The sequence below is a fragment of the Sceloporus occidentalis genome, unplaced genomic scaffold (genome assembly GCF_023333645.1).
Source record: "Sceloporus occidentalis isolate IW3139 unplaced genomic scaffold, rSceOcc1.0.p SCAF_5, whole genome shotgun sequence".
NCBI classification, from domain to species: domain Eukaryota; kingdom Metazoa; phylum Chordata; class Lepidosauria; order Squamata; family Phrynosomatidae; genus Sceloporus; species Sceloporus occidentalis.
In genome coordinates, this window is record NW_028316985.1 from 106,851,342 (window position 1) to 106,876,703 (window position 25,362).

Sequence of the window (25,362 nt, forward strand, 5' to 3'; positions counted from 1 at the left end):
TTGTTTCAGAGTTAACAGAATTGCTTGCAATTACCTTTCTTATCAATACTGCAAGGCCTCCATTACTTAATATTGTCCCCACCCACAAAAATGTGTTCATCCAATATCTTGGCTTTTACTACTAATGATACCCAAAATGTAATCCAAGATTGTTTATGGATTAATATATCTTTGTAGATTTATCACATCCCTTTAAAAGAAAGCTGTCCAAGGCATCTCACCATGTTCAAACTCTTTAAGTTCCACCCTCAAGCCCTACATCTTGAAGAGAACTAGTATGGCATTTGGTTCATGAAAGGAACAAGCATTTCAGAAAATGTTAAAAGTATAAATTATACAGGAGGCTAGGTATAGCATCTGTAGGCATGGTGGTATCTTTGCCTGCTTCCCCTTCATTTTTGAAACAGATTAGATCTGTTTGACTTATGTAAATGCACTTACTCTTCAGTGTAGTATCTTTAAAAGAACTTTCAGGTCAGGTATTCGAAAACAAGTACATTAGAAGCAGATCAATATAAAACATTACATTTTATTACTATTCACATTAACAAATATTCATTATACTCTCCAATTCATATTCACAAAAGTCAATGCCAGTTACAGCAGGTTAACATCTTGTTTTTGTGCAACTATTCCCATCCTTATGAGACATATCTTGTTCTACAAACCCCTTCCCTTTATTCTGTGGGTTTTGTATATAATATGCTCATACACATATCTCCTGCACATTTTCTTTTCTGTAGCTCATCACGGAATATGTATTGTCAACTTCCCCCTTTAAAAAAACTGTGCAGATGCGATTTTTAACAATTGTTCATATTTATTGTACTATAAAATATTGCATCTTCCATTGATACCCTTTTTAAAGATGAATTTGAGGGAACTCCAGCAGTCAGATGGAACCATCTTCATCTGGAATTTGTTCTATGATGCTACTTCCACAGTAATGGCTTCACATTTTCCAGTATCTTGATCAGTGCAGGTAACATGCAATGAGCCATCCCTAAAAAAACAAGACAGGTGTTTGTTTGTTTTTAATAGTACCAGCAAACCTGCATGGTGCATAGAACATTCCTGATTATAGTGCTGTAGAATAGATCATCCTATGAAAGATGATGAAAACCATCTTAAAAAATTAAGTAACATTCTTCTTGTATAAAAGTAATGGCATAATTGTGAGAAAATATAAAGCTGCACTCTGATTTCCTAATGAAGCCACACTAAACAGCGATGTGGGGCGTCCCAGAAGAATCCATCCTGCCTAGACAGCATGATCCTATCTTTAAGGGAAAGCAAATAACAGGACAGCACAAGATTACAGTAACCAAGCTATTCCACAGTTCCAGGAATGACATCTTCCCCTAACCTGGAAGCAGGTTCAAAATTTTGGAAAAAGTATTCAATGAAGAACAGTACAAGGAAACATCTTTCACAGCACATATAATTTTATGTAGTCTATTGCAGCGCTTTTGAAATAAATATTCCCAACACCAACAACATTATCATACTGACTTGGATACATATTCCATGTACTGTAGTTACTATGCTGAACTAAAGAAATAGTGTTTTGGTTTCCAGTACCTTTTCATTGTTAAAACAGTTAGAATGTCATGGAGACCACCTTCTTTTACATCTAAATCCTGGAGTACAATCTGTTTTTTTAAAAAAACACAAACAACAGATATCAGCCATTTAGCTGCCACAACATCAATCCATCTAAATATGGTGATCTGTCAAGTCATAAAATAACTTAGATCACATAAATGGAAAGGTTGCATAATATATAAACCAATATAAAATAGAGAGATTATGTTAAAATAAATTAAAATACAAAAAGGTAAGAATAAAATTAAGTGGTCAGATTAGATTACAACGTTGGAGATTTGTTTTGATTACAAAATTATAGATCTAAGTTATAGACCCATTAGTCAGTGTTCTCTCAAATTTTAACAGCCTGTGGCAAAAATTTTTGCAACCAACGGGGTAATATTCACGCATTTGTCTTGCAACAACAATTAACATAAAATAATTCAGAATGGCACAAGGGGGCAATTAGCTGGTTATGGCACTGATTAAAAAGATACAAGAGAACAAAATATGTGACATTTTCAACTACTTGCTGTCCACAAGGGTAAAATCAAGCAGAGGTAGGTTTGAAGCAAAAACACTGCATCTCGCCTTGGTGAACAAGATGCGATACCTTGGGACAGTTAAAATTTTAAGGTAGAAAGAATGACGAAGGATCCTGCATAATATATGTTTAGGGCACTGAGAGAATCAAGATGAAATAGAATTGGTCCTAAGACTGCAAAAAGCAATGTCCCAGAGCCTCTGTCTTAGCGATTATAGTGCCATCTCATGGCCTAGGTTTATAAGCAGGGATTCTGAAAGACCAATGGAGTGCTGCCATAACATGAACATGCATTTTAATGAACACAAAGCAGTTCACAATGGGGAAGGGAATTCAATATGCCCAAGATAGCTGTTTTGCTGGTCAACATTTTTAAATGCATATTAAATATATATTAAAAGTATGATTGAAATAAGCCCCACTGAACACATCTGGACTTGTTTCCAAGTAAATATGGATATAACATTGCATGGTGAATATCCAACATGTCTTTCTTCACCTGTGCAAACTTGTCATCTTCTTTTACCAGGCTTTTTTCCAGAGACTCGTACATTTCTAAGCAGACAGAGGAGTTGCTTCCTGGGGCTTGTAGAGTATGCTGCCTTCGAGCGGGCAATGGGGTTCCTGAAGGGAACACCACCATGAATTTGTCTTCCCCTGATTCATCCACTGCCTAGAAAACAGATTTACAGTATTAAAACTTCACACAAACCAACTATGGAGGCAACATTTATTTCAGCTTGCTGATTAAAACTACAGTTGTTTCTATAGTGTTCTCGCTAAAAATGTGACATTACAGTTATGTATCTTTATTCATGTCAAATCCTATGCTTGAAGTGCTTTCTTAATCAGCTGTATTGGGGAGCAAATGCAAATTTAGAAACATCTAATTTCAATTTAATGTAAAAAAAAAAAAAAAGCAACAGTGGGTGGGCAGTCTTGGCTGTAGGCCGTATGTGGCTCCCAAGAGTAGTTTAATTCCTTCCAGGCCTGTTTTCTCTATTTTTCAGAGAGCAGAAATGACCATTCAGTTGCTTCTTGTTTCTAGACTAAAACAGTGGACCCAAGGTATACATTTAAATGGCAAATTGTGCCCCCAGCAGCTTCTGATGTGTCATTTGCCATGGAGGTGGGTGGGCATGAGAGTGGTCTGATACCTTCCAGGAGAGGAAAAATGTCACCTAGATCGCCAGAAGTCATGTATTTCTGCTATACAGAATGGTATTTAATTCTATAAAGACCATCAGAGCTATTTCAATCAGGGATTTTCTATGAACAAGCTTGCACAATCTTCTTTTAAACTCTTGTTAGAGGTATGAACTTGTTGGATATATTCTAGATCTCTTAAAACTCAGTATGATAGCGATGAAATGCAGTTAGGTCATCTGAGACACAATACCTCAAGTGTGGGAGAATAATGGAGATAAATGGGATACTTCAGGGGGTGATGACTAGTATGACTCTTATTCTTACCTTCATTAAGATATCTTTTGCCGAACATTCAATAGACAGCATTTCATCATCTAAGAAGGTATTCTCTCTTCCAAGCAGGATCCCAGCTTCTATGGCAGCCCCAATAGGAATGACCTCATCTGGAGGAATAGAGTTCAGTAGTTCAACAGCTGGGAAAAGTTCTTTGATCAGCTGTTGCAGTTTTGGTATACGACCAGATCCTCCACAGAGAACTACCTAGAGGATATTAAAGCATTCATGGTACAACATCAAAGCTTACAACAGATGTCTAATATTCCAATATAATTAACTGAGATTTCACAAGATGTAAGCTCAAAATGCTAAAGATTTCAGGAGGATCTTATGCGCACATATGATGGGCTTGCTCGATTTTGGAGAGCTGTGTTTAATGGATATGTGCTACTGCTAATTAAACAGTTTAAAGTGAACCAGCAACAGGTTGACTTACAGTGATCCTATCATGGGGCTGAGTATCTCTTATCCAAACTGTTTTGGGATATTTGCATATATATAATATATATAATATCTTAGAGACCCAAGTATAAAACATCTGTTTCGTATACAGTGGACCCTTTGTATCGGCTATGGTTTGGTTCCAGGACCCCCCTCCCCGCCTGGATACCAAAATCAGTGGATGCTTAAGTCCAATTGGTATACAATGGTGCAGTAAAATAGTGTCTTTTATATAAAACAGTAAAAACATGGTTTGCTTGGGGGGGGGGGGAGGACAGGGACAGAATATTCTCAAATCATGGTTAGCTGAATCCATGGATGCAGAATCTGTGGGTATGAATGTTCACTCATGTATTTAGTGTATTTATACCCCGTTCTTTAGCCACAAAGGCTCCCAGAGTGGTTTACAAATGCTAATTTAACAGTTCCTGCCCTCAGGCTTACAAGCTAAAAAGACATGACACTACAGGAGAAGGGAATGGCAGTGGGGAAGGGGATCAGATCCAGCAGATACTGCCAGAACTTCTCTCCCTCCAAGTCCAAGGTAGTGGCAGTTGGAATGGAGGGACGGCCTTCATCTCCCTCTGGGGGGAGGCATGGTGGAGCTATAGAAGTAGTCTGAAGGTCATTTTATACAATATTTTTTAGTAATTTTCTGGATGAAACAAAGTTTGTGTGCATTGAAGCATCAGAAAGCAAAGGTGTCATTATCTCAGCCACCCATGGAAAAATCATTTGGATTCTGGAGCATTTTGGATAAGGGATATCCAACCTGTATATACTTACATAGATTACTAACTGCTAAGCAATGTAAGTAATTTGGGTAACTTTGGAAGATGATGTACTCTATAAAATTGATTGTGTATCTTATGTTTCTTTTGTATCTTTTGACTTTTCAAAGTGTTTGTTTTTACTAGGTTTGCACACACATGTCCAACAAGAAGATATTAAGGCCTAAATTTGATTCCTTGCCCTACCAGGTCTCAATCCACTTTTGTCAATGGGAACTTGGTATAGTTCCCATTGACAAAGTGGATTGAAACTTGGTTCCATTGATTTAATGGAACTTCTACTTTAATTGAGAATAACAACTGGACACAGAGTGATTTTTCATAACTTTATCCATATGAAATAATTTATGCAAATTAATTCTGGCATGTGATATTCCTAAATATTAGTAAAAATAAAAGACACTCATGGGCCTTAAAATATACAAAATTCTTTCTCTTGTTACCTTATGGATATCATCTGGCTTAAGTCCAGCTTGCTGTAAAAGTTTTTTGATGGCTTCTATACACTTGTGAAAAAGTGCAGAGCAAATAAGTTCAAATCTGGCCCTGTTGGATTTTTAAAAAAAGCAAAATAGGAAAATGAACACATTCCCTCTTCTGCAGGAAATGTTTACAAGACAATTCAATCATATGCCCCGATATAAGCATATGATATCACTATATCAGTATCTTTGCAAGTCAACAAACAATAAAAGATACGCACATATATATATTGCTGTGGCTTAGTGGTTAAGATGCCAATTCTGATGATTGGAAGATCAGAAGGTTGGCAGTTCAAGGCCCAAGTGCTGCACGATGGGGTGAGCTGCTGTCACTAGTCCCAGATTCTGCCAACCTAGCAGTTTGAAAGCATGCAAATGCAAGTACATCAATAGGTAACACTTCGGTGGGAAAGTAACAGCGTTTGGTGCAGTCATGCTGGCCACATGACCACCAGAGCAGTCCTCAGACAACAGTGGCTCTGCGGCTTAGTAACGGAGATGAGCATCACCCCAACAGTAGGTTATGACTAGACATTCATGCCAAGGGACTACCTTTACCTTTATATGCATATATAGCTTTGATCTATCTACTCCTGTGTACCATCACCAACAAATGCCAGTACAGTCTATATTCTGACTTCTATTGTACAGGCTTCAAACTGTATTGATAGGATTTATGCTCTGCAACTCTATCCTGACTTCACAACAGTGAGCATTATAAAATACAACTATGCAACAAAATGATAACAGCTGTCAATTTCATCAGTCAACCTATAAACAGCTCAAACTGAGAAGGCATTTTCATTTTAAAAAATGTAACTTTACTAAAATTATGAAATGCTCCTTTAACACGCTCACTGAAATACCATCATGTAATTTACCTCTCCCCGACACTTCAGGCAGATATAGAATGAGGCCTAAGAATGTCACCTACAGTACTGACAATGAAAACAGAAGAAGATTGCCACCCAAAGATTTAATTACTTTTAGGTTTACCTGGAAACATTACAATCAAAATCCAGACCATCATAGAGGGAGTCGACAAAGCAGTTTGCGCTTCCTAGCGTTGATAAAGAGTGCTTTGCAACTTCTGCACTGTTCATGAGCTTCATCATGGCCCTGGGGTTTCCTGTCACATCATATTTATAAGATCTGTTTTGGTTTTTTAAAAAGTGTAATTAACAACCACAGAGAATCAACACAGTCATGTATTTGATTCATATCCTGCTTTTCTCCTGAATGAAACGCCAAATGGCTTACAATATAAATTAAGGCAAACATATATAACAATATGGAGTAGAGATTTTGAAAGCATTAAAATAATTAAATGATAAATTCAATTAAAACACTACTTTTAAACATTAAAACTATTAACACTAAATCATTACATATCAAAAACAGCATATTACTGATCGTGTATCTTAAAAAATTAAAAAGTGGCTCCTATAATTTCTCTTGTGCTTTAAATGCAAAGCATCATGTACTGCTAATAGAAGCAGGTTCTTACAGGAATGTGAAGACTAAAGAAATCTCTCAGCTGTGCAAGCCAATGCACAAAACTAAACCTAAAAATAACTTTGCTAGCCTGCTTACCCAAACCTTTTCATCACATGTAGTTTGAAATAAACAAAAAATATTTTGTCCAAGTATTCCTCTCCAAATCCTTGGAGGCAATTCTTCCTCCCCATAACCACTATGAAAGTGGCATTTTATGTGATTAGGAATTTTTCTCACAATCAGCAAAGACTTCAAATGTACAGTAACAATCTTTCTTCCACAATACTGTTTTACTGCTGCATTTGTGAAACAGATTTTCTGTGATCTTTAAAAACTATGTCATGTCATGCAAAGTGTTAATAATAAAACTGATGCATTGTACAAACTTTAATAACTCTCTATAGGTTTAAATAGGTATTTAGCAGCAACTATTCCTTATTGGACAGTAATAAAACACAGTATATTTTATATTCTAAGAGGCTTACCTCTGAAATTCAGAAGCTAGATGCTGTGCTAAGGCTTCTGTGAAATAAATGCCACCTATGCTGTTATCTGTGTTGGTGGAAAGTACACGATACAGTCCACTGTTCACTTCTATAACTGTGATAGACAGGGATGTTCCTCCAAGTTTGTAAACTAATACATTGCTTCAAAGTGCAAAAATGAAAAATAATCAACTAAAATCATGTGTCTTTGGTCAATATTAGTTATCAAGAAATTATCAGAAGAATTTAAAATACAGTATAAAATAACGGTTCAAAACTGAATTTCAATTCCTTGCCTCAAAATTTAGTTACAATTAATAAGTTTAAAAATTTTGTTGTAAAGGACTTGGGTTTTCTCGTTTGCAGTAAAGATGGCATACAGCAAAGTAGTAACTAATGTGAATCTTGACAAATAATTTTATCGTAGCTATTTATATAAATCAGTATGATTAATGAGATCATATGGAATGAGAACACAAGACAAGTGTTTTCTCAGGCAATTATCTGTGTATAAATTACTGTACTTGGAAACCTGCCATGGCCAAAAAAGCTTGGTAGGTGATTTATCAGTGTTATAGTCCAAAACAGTGACATTTCCAAACTCTGGTTTCAGTGCTTAGTTTAAGAGCAACATGCCCCAAGTTGTTGATTCTTTGCCTGAGCGCTGCTGAGACTGTAAAATTTCAAGACAAAGAACATGTAACACAGTCTCCGATCCCAACTAAACTGGGGGGTGTGCCATTTGCTTCAACTTTTTTTTACTAAGACCAGAACTAAATGTTTATTGCAGGTGTACATCTATATTGATACTAACTACTATGTCAACTACAATTCCATGTTTATTCTTTTCAATGTTTTCACAGGCTCAGTCAACTTGATGAATCACATTACTGGATGTATGCTAAATAAAGATACACTAAACATTTCCCAAGTTTTATATTAGATCATGTAAAGATTCTTAACTGTTTGTATATCCTACTCCAAGTCTGGAATGCTAGACATTCTTATTAAGACAGTGGCCCCAACAAATCTTATTTCTGTATAAACATGATCAGGACCATACCATACAAATATTTCAATATATTATAACATATATTGCTACCTTTTCCCACTGGGTGAATCTTGCCCAATTCCATAAGCCAGAAGAGCTGCAGATGGTTCATGAATCAGCCTAAGAACATTAAGTCCAGCTGCCACTGCAGCTTCACTGTGATAAAGACATGATTTTTACAGATTAGTATATTGTTTCATAATGCTAAACTGGGAAACTAACTAACATATCTTGACTTCACACTAATTAGCAAAGATATTTGTAGCACAGTTGCCCCTCCTTTTTCACAGGAGATCCATTACGGACCCCCTCAAAAAAATGGAGTTTCGCCTATATTGAAGCCCCACTGGAATATAGGTGTGGGTGCACTGCAGACACCCCCCCCCCATTCTTTCTCCCTCCATTCATCCCTCGTGCATAAGTGACGGATGCAGATCCGAAGACAACAAGAACAGAGGGAGGACTGTATACTTACACAACTGAACTCATTATATTATATAATTATTTTTTACATATTTTGCCAAAACAAGATACACCTTAAGCAAGCTATAGTAGTACATTATTTTAAAAATTACATAAATGTGATGACAGGAGACAGTACAGAATATTGCAAATATTTACTTTCACAGAAATCATTTTACTTGGAGCCCACAATTTATTTCATTAAAGCTTTTATATCCCAACATGTCATGTCATCAGATCTCTGGGTTGCTTACAATAAAATAATCAGAAACATTTTCAAACTATTTTAATAATTAAAAAGTAAACATAATTTTTTAAAAAGTAAAACAATTGAAATATTCTAAATTCTTATTAAATAATTTAGCAATTTAAAAAGTTTAAAACAAACAAAACAGCTTCATTTATACACCACTTCATACCGAACCAGCAGTGTCTAAGTGGTTTACAACTGTAAGCTAATTGCCCCCAACAAGCAGGGTACTCATTTTAGCAACCTTGGAAGGATGCAAGCCTGAGTGGAGCTTGAGCCCTTTTGCTAGTATTGAACTCGCAACCTTATGGTTTCGAGTGAGTGGCTGCAGTACAGGCATTTAACCCCTGCGCCACCAGTTTTAACCCATGTTTGTGTACAGATTTGTATGAAAACACTAAGCCAGAAGATGTAAATAAAAAGCCAGATTTTGAATTTCAATGGAATGAAATTAAGGCCCAGTATAGATGGCATGAAAGAAGAAGAGCTCCATCAGGGCTAGCCTGGAAGAAGAGACTCCTCCCTCCATAACTGTCATCTTCCGGCCTGCGAGGGTGTTGACTAGGCAGGCCCAGCTCCATCAAGGCTAGCCTGAAGAAGAGCTCTTCCTCCAGTCCATCTGCCTTGGTCCAGGCCTCAGAGTGAGAGAAGAACCACTGGACTTCATCCCCTTCCACCATTTTCTTCTCTTTTTGTGTTGTGTCTTTTTAGATTGTAAGCCTGAGGGTAGGGAACCGTCTATTATCCCCTCTGTTGCAAGCCACAGCATATAAATAAATACTACTGTTGTTGTTGTTATTATTATTACTACTCACCCAAGGGCATTCTTCTGCTTTTCTTCAAAGTCAAATGGTACTGTAACAACAGTGTCATTGACATCTGAACCCAAAGCAGACTGAGCAGTTTCTATATATAAAAAGAAACAATGTGTGTAAAAGCAAATTCTCTCATAGGACTACTTATCAAGCATGGGAAAACACCACTGTATTTGAGCACTGCACCTTTCATCTTACTGAAGATCAATTTTGCAACATCTTCTGGGGAAACAAATTTTCCATCTATTTCATAATTTAATTTTCCATTCTTTTCACTGATCTATAAATGAAAACAAACAGAAGCAAATATGAATCTCTCTCAGCTTATCTGCAACCCAAGTTTCCTTTTAACACAGATGATTTGTAACACAAATATTCTTTCATGTGGTTCAAAAATATCAGTGCGCTCCCTACCTTAAGAATGAATTTAGTAACATTTCATGACACAGAAAGTTAAGTACAGATCGGAAACATAGCACAACTTGTCCAAAACATATCTCGAGAAAACAACACTAAATGATTGCCCTGAGTTTTATAGCTCTTAACTGCTGTAACCTACTATACCACAGAACAACCAATAGCTTTATGTTTGACTGCCCTGAACCAAAGCTATGCCCCACGGTCTTTTACTAAGACCAAGAGCAGACCTCTCCATATCATTATTTTGGACTCCCCTCGAGGGCTGCAGCATTATCTTGCAGCTGCTGTTTTGGTAGAACATAAGTGATGTTTTGTTACCTTTGGCCACCATTTAAAAGCAAATTACAACTGTTTTGGGGAGTGGGAAGGATAGCTTACAATGGCCTAATGTGCCCCCAGATGAGTGCTTTTTTAGCTGGAAAAGTGAGGATTTTTTTGGTCAAAGACAAACTTTGGTAGGAGTTTGGATTGTCGTCCTCTAGAACCAATGTCTATATTTCAACTGGAAAACTTAATTACAGAACTCCATTCTCAACTATTTTGTGATTCTATCACTGCCCAGAGAACAGAAGGTTTGAGAATCTTTGCCACAGCAAACATCCCTTTGTGAAACTCTCACTTAGCCATATCACCTCTTAAGCTAAGACACTATCAAGTGAAGTGTGTAGATGAGTGGGAAATGTGTTCAACAAGACCTGGAGGTTCCCAACATTTAAGATCTTCCACCCTTTTTCATGAGCAGCATTCATGCTGTTGTTGAGTGCCTTCAGGTCATTTCTTACTTATAGCAACCCTATCATGGAGTTTTCTTGGCAGAATTTTGCTCAGACAGTGTTTGCATTTCCCCTTCTCTCAGGCTAAGAGAGTGACTTGCCTAACGTCACCCAGTAGGTTTCCATGACTGAGCAAGGATTCAAACCCTTGTCTCCCAGTGTTGTAGTCCAACACTCAAACCACTACATCACAGTGGCTCCCTGTGTATTACATACTCCTGAAAAATCTTAAGAAGCCTTACTTCTTAACAAGTCTTAATGCTATTAGGAAAGACGCTAGAGGCATAGAAAAATAATCATGTTTATGAAAAAAATATATGAGGTAGAGTCTTACTGAACATTTGCTTTCTGCAATATATTTTTCAGCTTGAGGATCTCCGCAGCTGTCAAAACAAAAAACACATTACAAGATGCCTTACAAACACCAAATACAAAAATATGTTTATTATTTTCATCGTATGGAAATTATGTTCCATGAAGTCCCATTTCAGTCCCTGGTTGAAGCAGCATTTCAGCATTTATGTTATTCACAAATATTTATAAACCATATAGATCAGAAGATTTCAACGTCTTGAACAACAATAAAACAAATTATTAGAACACAGTATGTATATTGTCCATAAAATAGACAAATAGGAAATAGGCTCTATAATTCTCCTCCTAGAAAGTTTACACTGGCACCTTCTTTGCTATATTTCTGAAAGCAGGCAAAGACCTCTTTGTTCCAGCAGATCCCAGAAAACCTCAAGAGGAAAGGGCCTGGCATAATGTGCTGGATTTTCTATATTTTTCTGTTTCCATTTTAATGGTTTATATTATAACAGGTTTTAATTTTTTGATAGCTTAATTACACATTTTAATACATGCTTTGAATGTTTAGCTATGTTTATTTTAACTGTTGCTGGCCACTTTGAGTCCCAAATTGGGAAAAAGGCAGTATAAAATACAACAATAACGCCAACAACAGGCACTGCAGAGGAAAGGTTTGCTAGAATAGTATGTTTTCAAAGTCTATTAAAATATAAATTGTTGGGGTATATCAAATTTCAAAGATGAGAATATTCCACACAGTGATACCATAATGCTAAATTGTCCTGAATGACTGTGTAACCAATCTCAGGAAGATGTAGTTCCACCAGGAGGGCTTCTTTAGATGATTTCAAGGAGCTTATAGTCCCACAACAGAGAAGTGATTTCACAGATAACCAGGACCCAAGTTGTTTATAGCTTGTACTGGACAAAAATCCCAACAAGTACAAAATCAGAACAAAATAATTCACGTTCTAGGCAATCATACTGGCCGGTTTTGATATATTTGGAAGCCCAACCCAAACAATCACCGTTCTATGATTTAAAGCAACAGCAGTTTCCATGTCAACTGATCACTAAATGCAATACAGTACAAACCTCTGGATCCAAGGGGGATATGTTTACAAATTTACTGTGAAAACACTAAAATGCAGATAATAGCGAACCCTATTGAAATGAATGACTTTCAGAGGAAGTTGACCACAGAGTCCCATTGGAAGACGTAGAGATTCCTAGAGGGAACACGTCTCTAGGTATTTCTAAGTCCTTCAGCACAACTCTATGGTCAACCTCTGCCAGAAGGATACCACAGAGTCATGCTGGAAGACCTCAAAAATTCCTAGAGAACAATTTTTATCCGACTTGGGTAAGTGAAACCATGGCTATCAGTTCTATGCATATAAAGGTCGTACTGCATTTGTTTCAGTCTGAACTGTAACAGTGGTGTCCAAATGAATGAATGAATGAAATTTTATTTCTAGACCGCTATTCCTTGTAGATCACAAAGTGCTGACCCTATGTGAGGCTGACAGTTCAGTACCTTAGATAAGTCATTTAACATCCAAACTAAAACCCACACTGGATTTACCATCAAATGGATAGAGAAGCCACCAACTGCCATTGTCATCAAAAGGTAAATTTTATTTTAGACTTGTTTTAACATCTTATATTACTTGAGGAAAACAGTGAACTTTCATTTAATAAGTTCATTCAGTGAAAAAAGCATTAAATCCCCTCAAAGTTCAATTACTTTCCATACCTTCTCCCAAGAATTTGCTTCACTTTCACGACTGTGTTTGAAAGATTTCTCACTCTGTTTTGTTTTGCTGCCAGGCCAACAACCTGCAAAACGAATAAGTGTAAAATATGTTTTTTTAAAAAATACATATGCACACAGAGAAACAGTGTTTTCTTCTGGAATAAAAACATTACCTCTTCACTATCTGAAAATGCAACAACCGCAGGAGTAACTCTGTCACCAGCATCGTTGGCGACAACGTCTGCACGCCCATCCTGAAAAAAAGGAACACTTGGGTTCAGAGCCATTATCATCGACAGAGAAATGGTACGAGGCAAGGATGATTACAGCTTGCAATTGCCTAATTTAAACAAAAACCAACACATTCTCTATAGCAGTACTTAAACATGTTGTCCTATACAGCACTGGTAGCCAACTGCAGCAGACCCACAGGGCAATTTTCTCTTAGACCCTGCAGGGGTTGCCTGGACAAGCAGAAAGGCACCTCTCCCGAAAAAGGAAAAAACAGCATCTGGTTTTGAAAAATGGGTATTTTTAATGTTAAGTAGTGCAGAGAGCCCCTGCAACCTATTTAAAACATAAGCTGTCACTTCTGGAGGTTTGCAATGGGGGCAGCACATCCTTTTTTTCTGGTTACCAAATAAGTCTGGAGAGGTTAAGGCCTGAAAAACATCATTGGGGCAGTCCTGTGTCTGCATTTTACCCGTTCTTCCTATGGAGGCCAAATTCTCTTCTTAGGCTAGAAACCAATAAACACAACTTTATTTCCAATGTGAAGTTGAAGGCTTTCATCCGTAGTTTTTTGGTGGGTTTTTCGGGCGATGTGGCTATATTCTAGAAGAGTTTATTCCTGACGTTTCGCCAGCCACAGATGAATGTGAGATGCCAGCCACAGACGCTAGTGAAACGTCAGGAATAAGCTTCATGGCTCTTCATATCATTCAGGGCCTGTTTAAAGGCCTAAGACGACCTTTTCTTGACAAGATTTGTTCAGCAGGGTTTTGCCTTTACTTTCCTCTGGGGCTGGGAGAGTGTGATTTGCCAAAGGTCACCCAGAGGGTTTCCACAGCTGAGCAGGGATTCAAACCCTGGTCTTCGTAGTCCAGTGCTCAACCCACTACACCTCACTTGCTCTCACTTGGAAGTTATCTTTGAATAAACATGCACTGGGATGATAGCACTGTCTGAAACACTGAACCCTACATTTTGGTCTCTCTGTTATTATATTTTTTACCTGTTTGGTTCATGACTGAGAGAACCATATCCATTTTGCTTTATACAGTCCGTTCTGATAGAGGAAAGTGTGGGGTAGTGGTTTGAGAGTTGGACTACGACTCTGGAGACCAGGGTTCAAATCCCAGTTTAGCCATGTTAAACCCACTGGGTAATCTCGGATGAGTCACACTCTCTCAGCCTCAGAGGATGGCCATGGCAAAACAAACAACAAACCTCAGAACAAAGCTTGCCAAGAAAACCCAGTGATAGACCGAAACGACTTGAAGACACAGAATAACAACAACTACAACATCCTTCTGACTGCTCCCAGCTTCTTCTCGCTGTGGCACTTAAGGCAACCCTTTGGCAACCTTTACTATTACACTATTTACTTTTGGCAAGGTTTGCTCAGTGGGAGGCTTTGTTGCTGCCTTTCCCTGAGGCCGAGAGAGTGTGACTTGTCCAGAGTCACCCACTAAACAGGTCTCCCTATGGCAGGCTGGTCTTGGCAAGATGTCTTCAGCTTTTGCCTTTCTCTTGTGGCAGAGTGATTAAAATCCAGAATTTTTACTTATGCTCAGCAGCAGCAGCAGCAGCAGCAGCAGCAATAATAATAATAATAATAATAATAATAATAATACTGAAATGAACTGAGGGCAAAGTTTGTCAGGATGAAGGGTTCCAGGTCATGTCAACTCCTCTGCTTTGGAATGTAAAAACAATTTTGAAAATGGCTCCTAACTTAGAATTTCAACCCAAATAAAAGGAAGTACTGCATAAAACAGTTTGGAAATGGCTCCTAACTTATAATTTTAACCTAAATAAAAGGAAGTACTGCATAAAACAGTTTGGAAATGGCTCCTAGCTTATAATTTAAACCCAAATAAAAGGAAGTACTGCATAAAACAGTTTGGAAATGGCTCCTAACTTATAATTTTAACCTAAATAAAAGGAAGTACTGCATAAAACAGTTTGGAAATGGCTCCTAGCTTATAATTTAAACCCAAATAAAAGGAAGCACTGCATAAAACAGTTTGGAAATGGCTCCTAGCTTATAATTTAAACCCAAATAAAAGGAAGTACTGCATAAAACAGTTTGGAAATGGCTCCTAGCTTATAATTTTAACCTAAATAAAAGGAAGTACTGCATAAAACAGTTTGGAAATGGCTCCTAACTTATAATGTTAACCCAAATGAAAGGAAGCACTGCATAAAACAGTTTGGAAATGGCTCCTAACTTAGAATTTTAACCCAAATAAAAGGAAGTACTGCCTAAAACAGTTTAAGGGCAGTGAAACCAAAACATACAGATAAAAGAATGATTGATGTGGGATAGAAACCTATGCTAGGATATATCCCAATGAACACACACAGGAGGGGTGTAAGTGTTTTAATTCAATGTAACTGATGAAAACGTGAGTTGTAGTTTCCTTTGTTCAAAATACTATTATAAAAAACTATGTTTCCCTTCCAGTGGAGCTCCTTGGTCTCCCTGCTGGTTTCTGGTTTTAAGTTAATCAATAATCAATAATCTATAACACTCTGAGGCTGAGAGAGTGTGACTGGGCCAAGCAGAGCGGGGAGGATTCGAACTCGGCTCCCAACCCCTTCTCCCTGAACGTTCTATTTCGCCCCCCCCCTAAGAAACTATGCCCCCCCTCCGCACCTTATAAACGGCCGCGCAGGCGCACGTGCTCCCCAGGTGGACTCCAATGGCCGCCATGAAGCTGCTGCTGGCTGGGCTGAAACGCTGTGAGGTCCCCAGGACGGACCCTCCTTACCCACAATGCACCTCGGGGAGGAGCCAATCGCCGCCCGCGTCCTTTCCTCTAACCTCCCGCCCAATCAGAACAGCGTAGGGGGTGACGTCATTGAGCAGAGCAGAGAGTCGGAGGTTTTAGATAGAATAGAACGTTGGCCCGGGAAAAGGGGCGTGGTTTCTGTTCGCGGGGAGCGTCTCGCGCACAGGGTTTTTTTTGCAGCCATGCAGTTCCCCCGTTGCATTTTAGGCTCCTTGTTGCTGGCGGTGGCTCTGTTTTGCCTCGCTCCAAGGAGCGCGGAGGCTCAGTGCGAAGGTGAGGGACACCGAAGGGGCCTTGCTGCACCCCTGCCTTGAATGCTATTATTAGCGAGGAGTGTCTGGCCTATTAATAGCTGCATGGCGTAACTGGCTGCATCCACATTGGTGAAATAACCCGGTTTGGCCCTGCTTTAACTCTTTCTTTGGCTCAAGGCTATGGAGTTCTGGGAGTTGGTGTTTCTGCTCACTCCAACTCCATCCAGAACTGCTTCCAACTTGGATTCCACAGCCTTGCCCCATATATCACAGTCCTAAGCACACACAAATAGCCTTAACTGAAGACATTGTGGTCTACTTGTGAATAAACATGCATGAGCTTCAGCTGCAAAATCTGGGAAGTGTGTTTGTGAACACTGTCATTTATCAGACAAACAGTACTTTGGATATCAGCACAAATGCAGCACACAACAATGGGCACATTTGTATGGTAGGCAATACATACAATTTACTTACACACATACAAAAAGGATATAATCAGTGGGATATTTAGAGAAAGAGAACAGTATTTAGGACTAGAAATAAGGGATGCATTAATGATCCGTACATCAAGAGCCCAGCATGATAGAGCGCAGAACTTGATCCCAGGAATGCGCCATCCCAAGCCAAGTGATTTATTGGTTGAGTTTGCATTTCATCAAATGGTGCTCAAGGTGATTGACAGCAGGGAAATACAAAAAGGGCCACAAAACTGCTGATATCAATAAAACTGATAAACACAACACCATGTTGAAGGAACGCACCAGTTACAGAAAGGCAGATTATTAGGCAAAAGGGTTGCCTGGAACATTTGTCTGATGGCTAGACAAACAGCTGCATCTGCACTGCGTCTGCAGTGCAGTTTGACACTGCTTGAATGACCATGGCTCATTGCAATGGAATTCTGGGATTTGTAGTTTGGTGCCACCGCAAACTGCTAACCCCATGATTCCATAAAATGCAGCCATGAACATTAAAGCAGTGCAATATCATACAGATTGAAACGCCATAGTCTTTCCTCTAGATGGCACAAAGGGATCACGATGATCACATTACGCATTTTGTAGCAGAATTTATTACTGTGTGGAGGACAATATCAGTTCTCTGTCAAAAATCACCAAGTTGCTGGCTTTGATTATAGTAGCAGAATAGGAGATACATATTAAGATAAAGTTATATATTAGGATAAGTATTAATAAAAGAGGGGGGGGGAATTAGCCTATTTTGGAATGTGAGGTTCAAAGGCAACAAAACTGAGGTCCATGACCCAACAGCTGAAATTAGGAAGGTTTATTTACTAAACGTAAATTAGTAAATGTAGATTTAATTCTTTTTTAAAGGGGAGATATTGTAATTTTATGTATTATATTGTATGTGGACATTTTAATGTGAGCTACTCAGATTGTCTTGCTACACAAGAGCGGGATATAAATAAAAGTTTTATTATTATTTATTATTATTATTAGATAAGGCCAGGCATCCAACCCTAAAGTTAGTGTTATATTTGCCGTTCCAGGTGAGCATAGCCTCTAGTCAGTCATGGCCTTTTTGAAAACCAGAGCAAGTGATTGAAAGGCAGACGAAAACGATGTATATGAGCCAGTTACCAGTAAAAAGGACACTGAACTATACTGAAATAAATCAGTAACTAGTTCACAAACGGTTCCTGTGAGGCAGAGTTGTTGCCACTATGAAAGCAGTCACCTTCATGGCGAGAGACATTCATTGACGCATCAGAGGCAACTTCTAGTCCAAGCAAGGAGCTATGGCCTCCCACACAGATGCTTGGGACACAAGCCACCAGCCAACCCTCCAACCTAAACAAATCATTGAAATTCCAATATGAACCAAGATCTGTCATGTTTCCCCAACTGTTAATAATGTTTGCCTCTGGATGACCATTCCGGAAGTTGCTGGACTGATGTTCCTATCATATTTTCCCATTGGCTATGCTAGCTGGGGCTAAAGACAGTAACAATCCAACCATATCTGTAGTGCTAGAGGTTGGTCACCAGTGCGTCATATGGAAATACAGTTGGAAAGACCCACCATTTCTGTAGAACTAGAGATAGGGAATTGGGAAGAAAAATAAGTGCAATATATTGTTGAATTATTTTTTCCTACTTGGTATGGGAAGAAAAGATCCTAATGAGTCAAGATACACATCTAAGCACTAAAGTTAGAATCGTCCAAGCAATTGTATTCCCCATTACCATGTACAGATGCAAGAGCTGGACAGTAAAGAAACCAGATAGTAAGAAAATCGACTTGTTTGAGATGTGGTACTGGAAAAAAGTGCTGAGGATATCGTGGACGGCTAAAAAGACAAATGGGTCCTTGGAAAGATCAAGCCTTAACTCTCCCTGAAAACCAAGATGTTCAAATTGAGGCTGTCATACTTTGGCCACATCATGAGAAGGCATGACTCACTAGAAAAGACAATAATGCCAGGAAAGTAGAGGGTAGTAGAAAGAGAGGAAGGCTGCACATCAGATGGCTAGACTGAATTAGGGAGGTCATTGACATGACTTTGCAGGATCTAAGCAGAGCAGTGGAGGATGGGGTCTTGGAGGTGTCTCACCCACAGGATCGCCATGAATTTGAGTCAACTCAAAGGCAGTTAACAACAACAACATGGGAAGAGGAACTATAACTACTACAAGAACATCATCACTGATATTATGATGGAGATCTGTGTTATGCCTGCTGGAGAGCTAATGATTTTATTTCACAAACAGTTTAGAGTAGCCCAGTTGAATCAATGGGACTTAAATAAGTATCGATTCAAGAAGTCCTGTTCATTCATTCATTCATTGGGTCTCTACTTTAGATTAACAATTGGATTCAGCCTATAATTTTTAGAAAGAGGATTATTAGCATGCAGGTAGAATTGGCAGGTACTTCCAAGACTTCTCCCAGTGGTGAAATGAAGGGAATCTCACATAATAGTTATTACTGTGTAAGCGTTTTGAGGTCTAAATATCCTAAAGGAATCTGATCCCATCTGATTTTGGAAGCTAAGCAGGGTCAGCCCTGATTAGTACTTGGATGGGACACCACCGATGAATACCAGGTTCTGTAGGTTCTATTTCAGAGAAAGGAAGTGGCAAAACCACTTGTGAGTATTCCTTGCCTAAGAAAACCCTAGGAATTCATGGGGTCACCATAGCTTGACAGGCAACTTGAAGGTACATACACACAGCATCTTTGAACACTTCCAGGTTGAAATACATATGAGTGTCCTGTTTTCCTCACAGTCACCCTGAATTTCCTGTATCATCAGAAGCATTTCTGCCTCTTTCCACTGATGATCAGAGGTCTGTTCAGGAATCAAATCCCACCCCATACTCACCAAATGACCATCACTGAACTATAAAGTCCACAGTACTGGCTTCTCACAGTAACCCAAGTGTGTCCCAGAGGGAAAGGTTATCTTTCTCTGGGACAGAATTTCTGTTCCACCAGTTGTAAGCTTCACTGTGTACAGTGACACATGGGGAAGTAGCAGTGGGACTGTTTTCAAATCAGATGTGCATATTCTACAAAGATGGTGAGGCTGACAATGAAAAGGAGGGATGGGGAGGAAAAATCTTCCACTGCAAAACACACCCACCCCATTTCTTGTATGGGAAGCAGATGTCTTCATTTTTTTTAATGGAGTAACAGATTCCTGTCCGCTGCAGTCAACATTTTTGCTTGTGTGTGGGGGTGCAATTTAACATTTTTTTTCTTTTTCTTATTGCAGTGTGTCAAGGATTTTTGGAAAAGTTTTACAATTCTTTGAAAGAAAAGCATTCAGATTTTTCTGTGGCTTCCATAGAGAATGAACTGATCAGGAGTTGCACAAACACGAAAGGAAAAGAAAACCGCTTGGTATGCCTCCCTCCTCCGTTTCACTCTCTTTTCTTAACAGTACTTCAGTGCTTTGGTTCAAGCTGTGAGAGCTTGGGGAATGGGAATGGGAATGCCTCTGGCACTGAATTGGTGTTGATATGAAGCATGGTTCCTTTTTCTCTTCTCTGCTCTGTTCTGTAGTGCTATTACCTTGGAGCCACAAGCGATGCAGCCACCAAGATCATTAGTGAAGTCAGCCGTCCAATGAGTGCTCATGTACCTGTGACCAAAATCTGTGAGAAGCTCAAGAAAACGGACATTCAGATTTGTGAACTCAAATACGGTATGGTGAAATCCATGTGCAAACCAAGCAAGAGCAAAGTAAACATGGTTGCTCCATTTATTTGGGGGGGGGGGGGTTAAGGGAAAAATTAAGCCCATCTTGTTTCCTCTTGGTGGTTGATGGCTTATTTGCCACAAACTGCATTTTTTCCCTCCAAAGCATTCAATTTTTTTTTAAAAAAAAACCCACAACGATTGTTTTAGAGTTGTGGAGAATAGGATGGTATTTTAGTTTTTCATAACTCAAGCAAGTCATATTGAAATGTTGGCCAAGATCCTGAGTAAGGAGATGCTCATTTATCAAATAGCCCTGGTCTCCAGAGTCATAGGCCAACACTCAAACACAATCATAATTCATTAACAGTATACCAGGTGATATTTTTATTTCAGTCATTGATAGCTTGTAAATGCTACTCTGTTCAAACCAAACAGCAAAGAGTTCCAAGTAGCACCTTGAATTCTAACATAAGCATAAAAGTTTCATTTGGCCTATGGCCTATTTCATGGGAGACATGAAGGGTTCTCTAGAATTTAAAGAATATATGTCATATACATACATGGGGATGGAATTATAGACAGTGAGGTAAGAGTGAGATTAAATACAGAAAGTATTGCATGGGTAGTCCTTGAACCCCTTCAGACCATCCCTTCCAACAAATGGAGAAAATGGGGCAGAAAGTCACAGATCAATATATCAGTAATTATCAGCCGTGTTGCTAGCTGAACAAAACTTTATATTTCAGAGATGATATATCAGATACTGGGGAACCACAAGGAAAGACGAGCATCACCATCATCCCTATTATCATTATTATTACTATTAATGTTTTATTTTATTCATTTGCATTTCACCTTTCTCTTGATAATGAGACTCAAAGCAGCTAACATATATAATATAAATTAAAAACAATACCAAATAAGTATAAATAAGCAGTTAAACAATTAATGGAGTTAAAACATTAAACATTAGAAATATTAAAATGCACTAAAAGACTATAGCAGTCTTAAAAACAGAACCATAAAGCATTAAAAGCCCAACTTGGGTTAGTTGGTAAAAGCTTGGTGGCAAAAAATGTGTTTTGACTTGCTGAGAGAAGGAAAGCAAGGACAGGGCCATTCTGGCCTTCGAGGGAGGGAATTCCAAAGTCTGGGAACAGCAACCGAGAAAGTATGTATCCACCAAACAAGCCTGAGAAAGTGGTGGGACGGCAAGAGGGGCCTCTTCAGGTGATCTTAGAGTGCTAATGGGCTCATAAAGGGAGATACAATTCTTCAAATAGCCTGGATCCAAGCCATATAGAGCTCCATGGTCAAAACCAGCCGTTTGGATTGTGTCTGGAAATGGACACAGACAGTGGAGCTCCCTTTAGTGAGTCCCAGTTAGCAACCTGGCTGCAGTTGTTTGGGCAAGCTGAAGTTTCTGAGCACTTTTCAAAGGCAGCCCCATGCAGAGCGCATTAGAGTAATCCAAACGGGATGTAACTAAGGCATGTACAACTGTGGCCAGATCCAACTTCTCCAGGAATGGGTGCATTCTAGCCTTAATTGTGTAAAAGCACTCCTGGTCACTGCTGAAACCTGGGACTCCAGGCTCAGAGCTGAATCCAGGAGTACCTCTAAACTGTGAACCTATGTCTTCAGGGGGAATGTAACTCTATCTAACATAGGCTGAATTCATAGTTTTCTTGTGGGTTTTTTGGGTATGTGGCCATGTTCATGCCAGCCACAGAAGCTGGTGAAACGTGTGGAATAAACTCTTATAGAACATGGCCACATAGCCCGAAAAACCCACAAAAAGCTATGGATGCCAGCCATGAAAGCCTTCGATTTCACATAGGCTGAATTCCTATTTCTGGATCTGTCTTTCAATTTACCAAGAGCACCTCTGTCATGTCTGGATTAAGCTTCAGTTTTCAAATCCATAAGCACCTGGACAACTTCAACAGGAAAGAAGAACCCTTAAAATAAACAGAGGCCGGTTACAGACTGGCACTTTAGTGCGTGACGAGCACGCACTAGGGTTACAAAAGGGCGGTGCTTCCGCACCGCCCTAACCCTAGTGCGTACTCGTCACGCACTAAACGGCGGCGGCCCTTCCATACGGCTGCCGCCATGAGGACGTCACGGCCGCGCCGCCTCTAAACGGGGCGGCGTGGACGTGACGTCCTTGCTCCACGCCAGGGCGCTTAGTGCGCCCTGAACACGGTTTAGTCCGCTGGGCGCAGCCTTCAGACGGCTGCGCCCAGCGGACTAAAAGAGAAAGGGGCCAAGCGGCCCCTTTCTCTTCTCCCCGCCGCCGCAGGGTGTCCTTGGGGCTTGAAGCCCCAGGGACACCCCTTTTCAGGCTGTGGGGAAGCGGCGTTTTGCTGCTTCTCCACAGCCTGAAAAGCGGCGGATTGGGGCCTCAGCGTCTGCCGTTCTGGCCGCTGAGGCCCCGATACTCCGGGGAAAGGGGCGGGTCCAGACCGCCCCAAATGGGCTGTCTATAACCCGCCAAAGTCTTGAAAAACACCAAAATCAAGACCCAGTATACAAATGAAAATCACCCAGGATCAGGGGGATTTCCCAGCAGACAATGGATCATTAATTAAATAGACACCCTTCCATTCAACAACAGACCAGCAAAGAGATTAACACGTAAATCACTTCCTCTCAATCAAGGGTCGTACAGTATATATATACCCCATTAACTCCCATGCCAGCATTCTCTGAAGATGCCAGCCACATGCTGGGGAAACATCAGGAATAAACTCCTCCAGAACATGCCACATAGCCCGAAAACCCCACAAAAAATTATGGATTCTGGCCATGAAAGCCTTCAACTTCACAAGCTTCAATTTATTGCCTCATCCAGTCCATTTTAGCTACCAGGCACTAGTTAGCACACAAACAGCTTCCTTGGAATTAGGTGGAAAGGAGTAATAGAAATGGGTATCATACTGGTGACATCTGACCCCGTAACTCCAGATAATCTCTTCTAGGAGGTTTGTATAGATGTTAAAAAGCACAGAGGACAAAACTGGACTTTGAGGGGCTTCACAAGCCAATGTCCAAGGAGTCAAGCAGGAATCCCCCAGCACCACCCTCTGAACATCCCCTACAAGAAAGAGTGGAACCACTGTCCCTCTATCAGCATGCCTTGCTGATGAAATTCCATAGGTATCTGGCTGGTTATAAGAGACACTGAAGAAGAGAAAAAGAGAAAGTGTCTGAGGATATGTGAAAGAATATTTTGTTTCTCAAAACAGACCAATGTGTTCAGCAATAATAATAATAATAATAATAATAATAATAATAATTGTATGGCCTTCTTCAGAGAAAGACAATTTAAAAATCAACCTACAGGGGATTCAAAAAAGCTTTTCTCCAGCTAATGCCTGACAAAACCCTGTAAGTCGATTTTCATATTGTTCTCCCTCGAGGAAGACCACACACACACACACACACACACAGTTTTTTGGCTAGTTCAAAAATAAAATCCTTTTTTATGCATTCTGAGACTCTCATTTGCCTTATTTACATCAAATTTGTAGGATGTTCCCAGTCCCTTTTGCTTTTGTTTATTCATGAGACAGTCTGTTGGGAAGATATCTGGAAAAGCTCTTTTTAGTGAGAGTTTGAGCTTTTTGCTGTGGGAAAGGGACTTCATTCTTTGACTTTATTCTAAGACTAGACAAATAACAAAATAAACTGAGCATCTGATGTGGATTATTTGTTTTTACAGAAAGGAAAATTGACTTAACATCAGTAGACCTCTCTAAGATGAGAGTGGCTGAGCTGAAGAAGATCCTGGATGGCTGGGGGGAAGTGTGCAAAGCATGCTTTGAAAAATCAGACTTTGTGGACCTGATCAAGGAGCTTGCACCAAAACATACGGCTTCAACATCCAGAGCTGACCTTTGATGAAATGGTTCTTGATCCAAGTGCATATCTATCAAACATCTGCTGTTACATCCCTAAACCCATGTGATGATGAAGAAAATTGTATGAAATACATCTTAACAGAAATTTGTGGCTCTTAGAAAATTTCTGAGGCAAAACACGATTATATAAGGAAATATGAAAGAATGGGGTAATACATGTAAGAGTTTTCCATCTTTAAAATGAAGAAACAAATGATTCACCTTTGAAATTGTAACTTGAGAATTCTGTGCCCCATGATGCAGACCACATTGGAATGAAATTTCCAGGATGAGAATTCACATCACAATTATTTAATTGGGGGAAAAAATCAAATATTCAAAACGGAAGCTCTTTCTAAAAAAATCTAACAATTGCTTAATAAGGTATGAAACTTGAAAAGTCCAGATGATTTAAATTAAAATAAACTAATACAGAAATACTGTAAACATAAGAATCATCACATGGATAACTGATTGCATCTTCAGATTTATACTTATTTACTTACTTAAATTTGTGAACATAGAGTCTGAAGCCTGATCTCCTGCTCCAGGTCTGATACTTTATCCACCAAAACACATAGGCTCTCTCCTTGGGAATAGCAGTGGCAGTGGTGAAAAATGGTGGCTGGATTTGGCACACATTGTACTATGAATATATATGCCAATATATCCTCTCCTTTTGTGAGTTGATCCAAGTTGCAAACCAAGATATGAAAGGGACTTTTAGCAAGACAGTTTATTGGACTCCATGTTTGCTACCTTAACAGCCTGTTAATCATTATCATCATCACAGAAGGACTTGCATACTTTTGCTGGGAACACAGTGCCAGAACAGACTGCACGATTTAATGCCAATGCCCAG

General features: G+C 39.3%; 2 protein-coding genes across 2 annotated transcripts; one reads left to right on the forward strand and one right to left on the reverse strand.

Annotated features, from left to right (window-relative positions):
- Positions 1-509: 509 nt before the first annotated feature.
- On the reverse strand, positions 510-16,137 carry LOC149312628 (heat shock 70 kDa protein 14). Its single transcript, XM_089525034.1, has 14 exons — positions 16,033-16,137; positions 13,325-13,405; positions 13,152-13,234; positions 11,418-11,466; positions 10,077-10,170; positions 9,891-9,981; positions 8,415-8,519; positions 7,313-7,474; positions 6,327-6,482; positions 5,292-5,394; positions 3,605-3,820; positions 2,631-2,804; positions 1,582-1,652; positions 510-1,003 (listed from the first exon to the last, which is right to left on the reverse strand). Exons 1-14 carry the CDS (start codon positions 16,087-16,089, stop codon positions 925-927), a joined length of 1,521 nt encoding a protein of 506 aa, XP_089381160.1. The 5' UTR covers positions 16,090-16,137; the 3' UTR covers positions 510-924.
- A 102-nt stretch (positions 16,138-16,239) lies between these two features.
- On the forward strand, positions 16,240-24,900 carry LOC149312629 (cerebral dopamine neurotrophic factor-like). The gene is made up of 4 exons (XM_089526936.1): positions 16,240-16,441; positions 20,168-20,295; positions 20,458-20,599; positions 24,323-24,900. The coding sequence occupies exons 1-4, from the start codon at positions 16,351-16,353 to the stop codon at positions 24,499-24,501; spliced, it is 540 nt and encodes a 179-aa protein (XP_089383062.1). The 5' UTR covers positions 16,240-16,350; the 3' UTR covers positions 24,502-24,900.
- Positions 24,901-25,362: the final 462 nt, after the last annotated feature.

Coding starts and splice junctions, on each gene's coding strand:
- LOC149312628 (XM_089525034.1), bottom strand. CDS start 16,089: ATGGCGGCCATTGGAGTCCACCTGGGGAGCACGTGCGCCTGCGCGGCC. Junction 13,406..16,032: donor CCTGCGCGGCCGTTTATAAG/GTGCGGAGGGGG, acceptor CCTTTTTTTCAG/GATGGGCGTGCAGACGTTGT. Junction 1,004..1,581: donor ACTGTTTTAACAATGAAAAG/GTACTGGAAACC, acceptor TTGTTTTTTTAG/GGATGGCTCATTGCATGTTA.
- LOC149312629 (XM_089526936.1), top strand. CDS start 16,351: ATGCAGTTCCCCCGTTGCATTTTAGGCTCCTTGTTGCTGGCGGTGGCT. Junction 20,296..20,457: donor AAGGAAAAGAAAACCGCTTG/GTATGCCTCCCT, acceptor TCTGTTCTGTAG/TGCTATTACCTTGGAGCCAC. Junction 20,600..24,322: donor GATTTGTGAACTCAAATACG/GTATGGTGAAAT, acceptor TTGTTTTTACAG/AAAGGAAAATTGACTTAACA.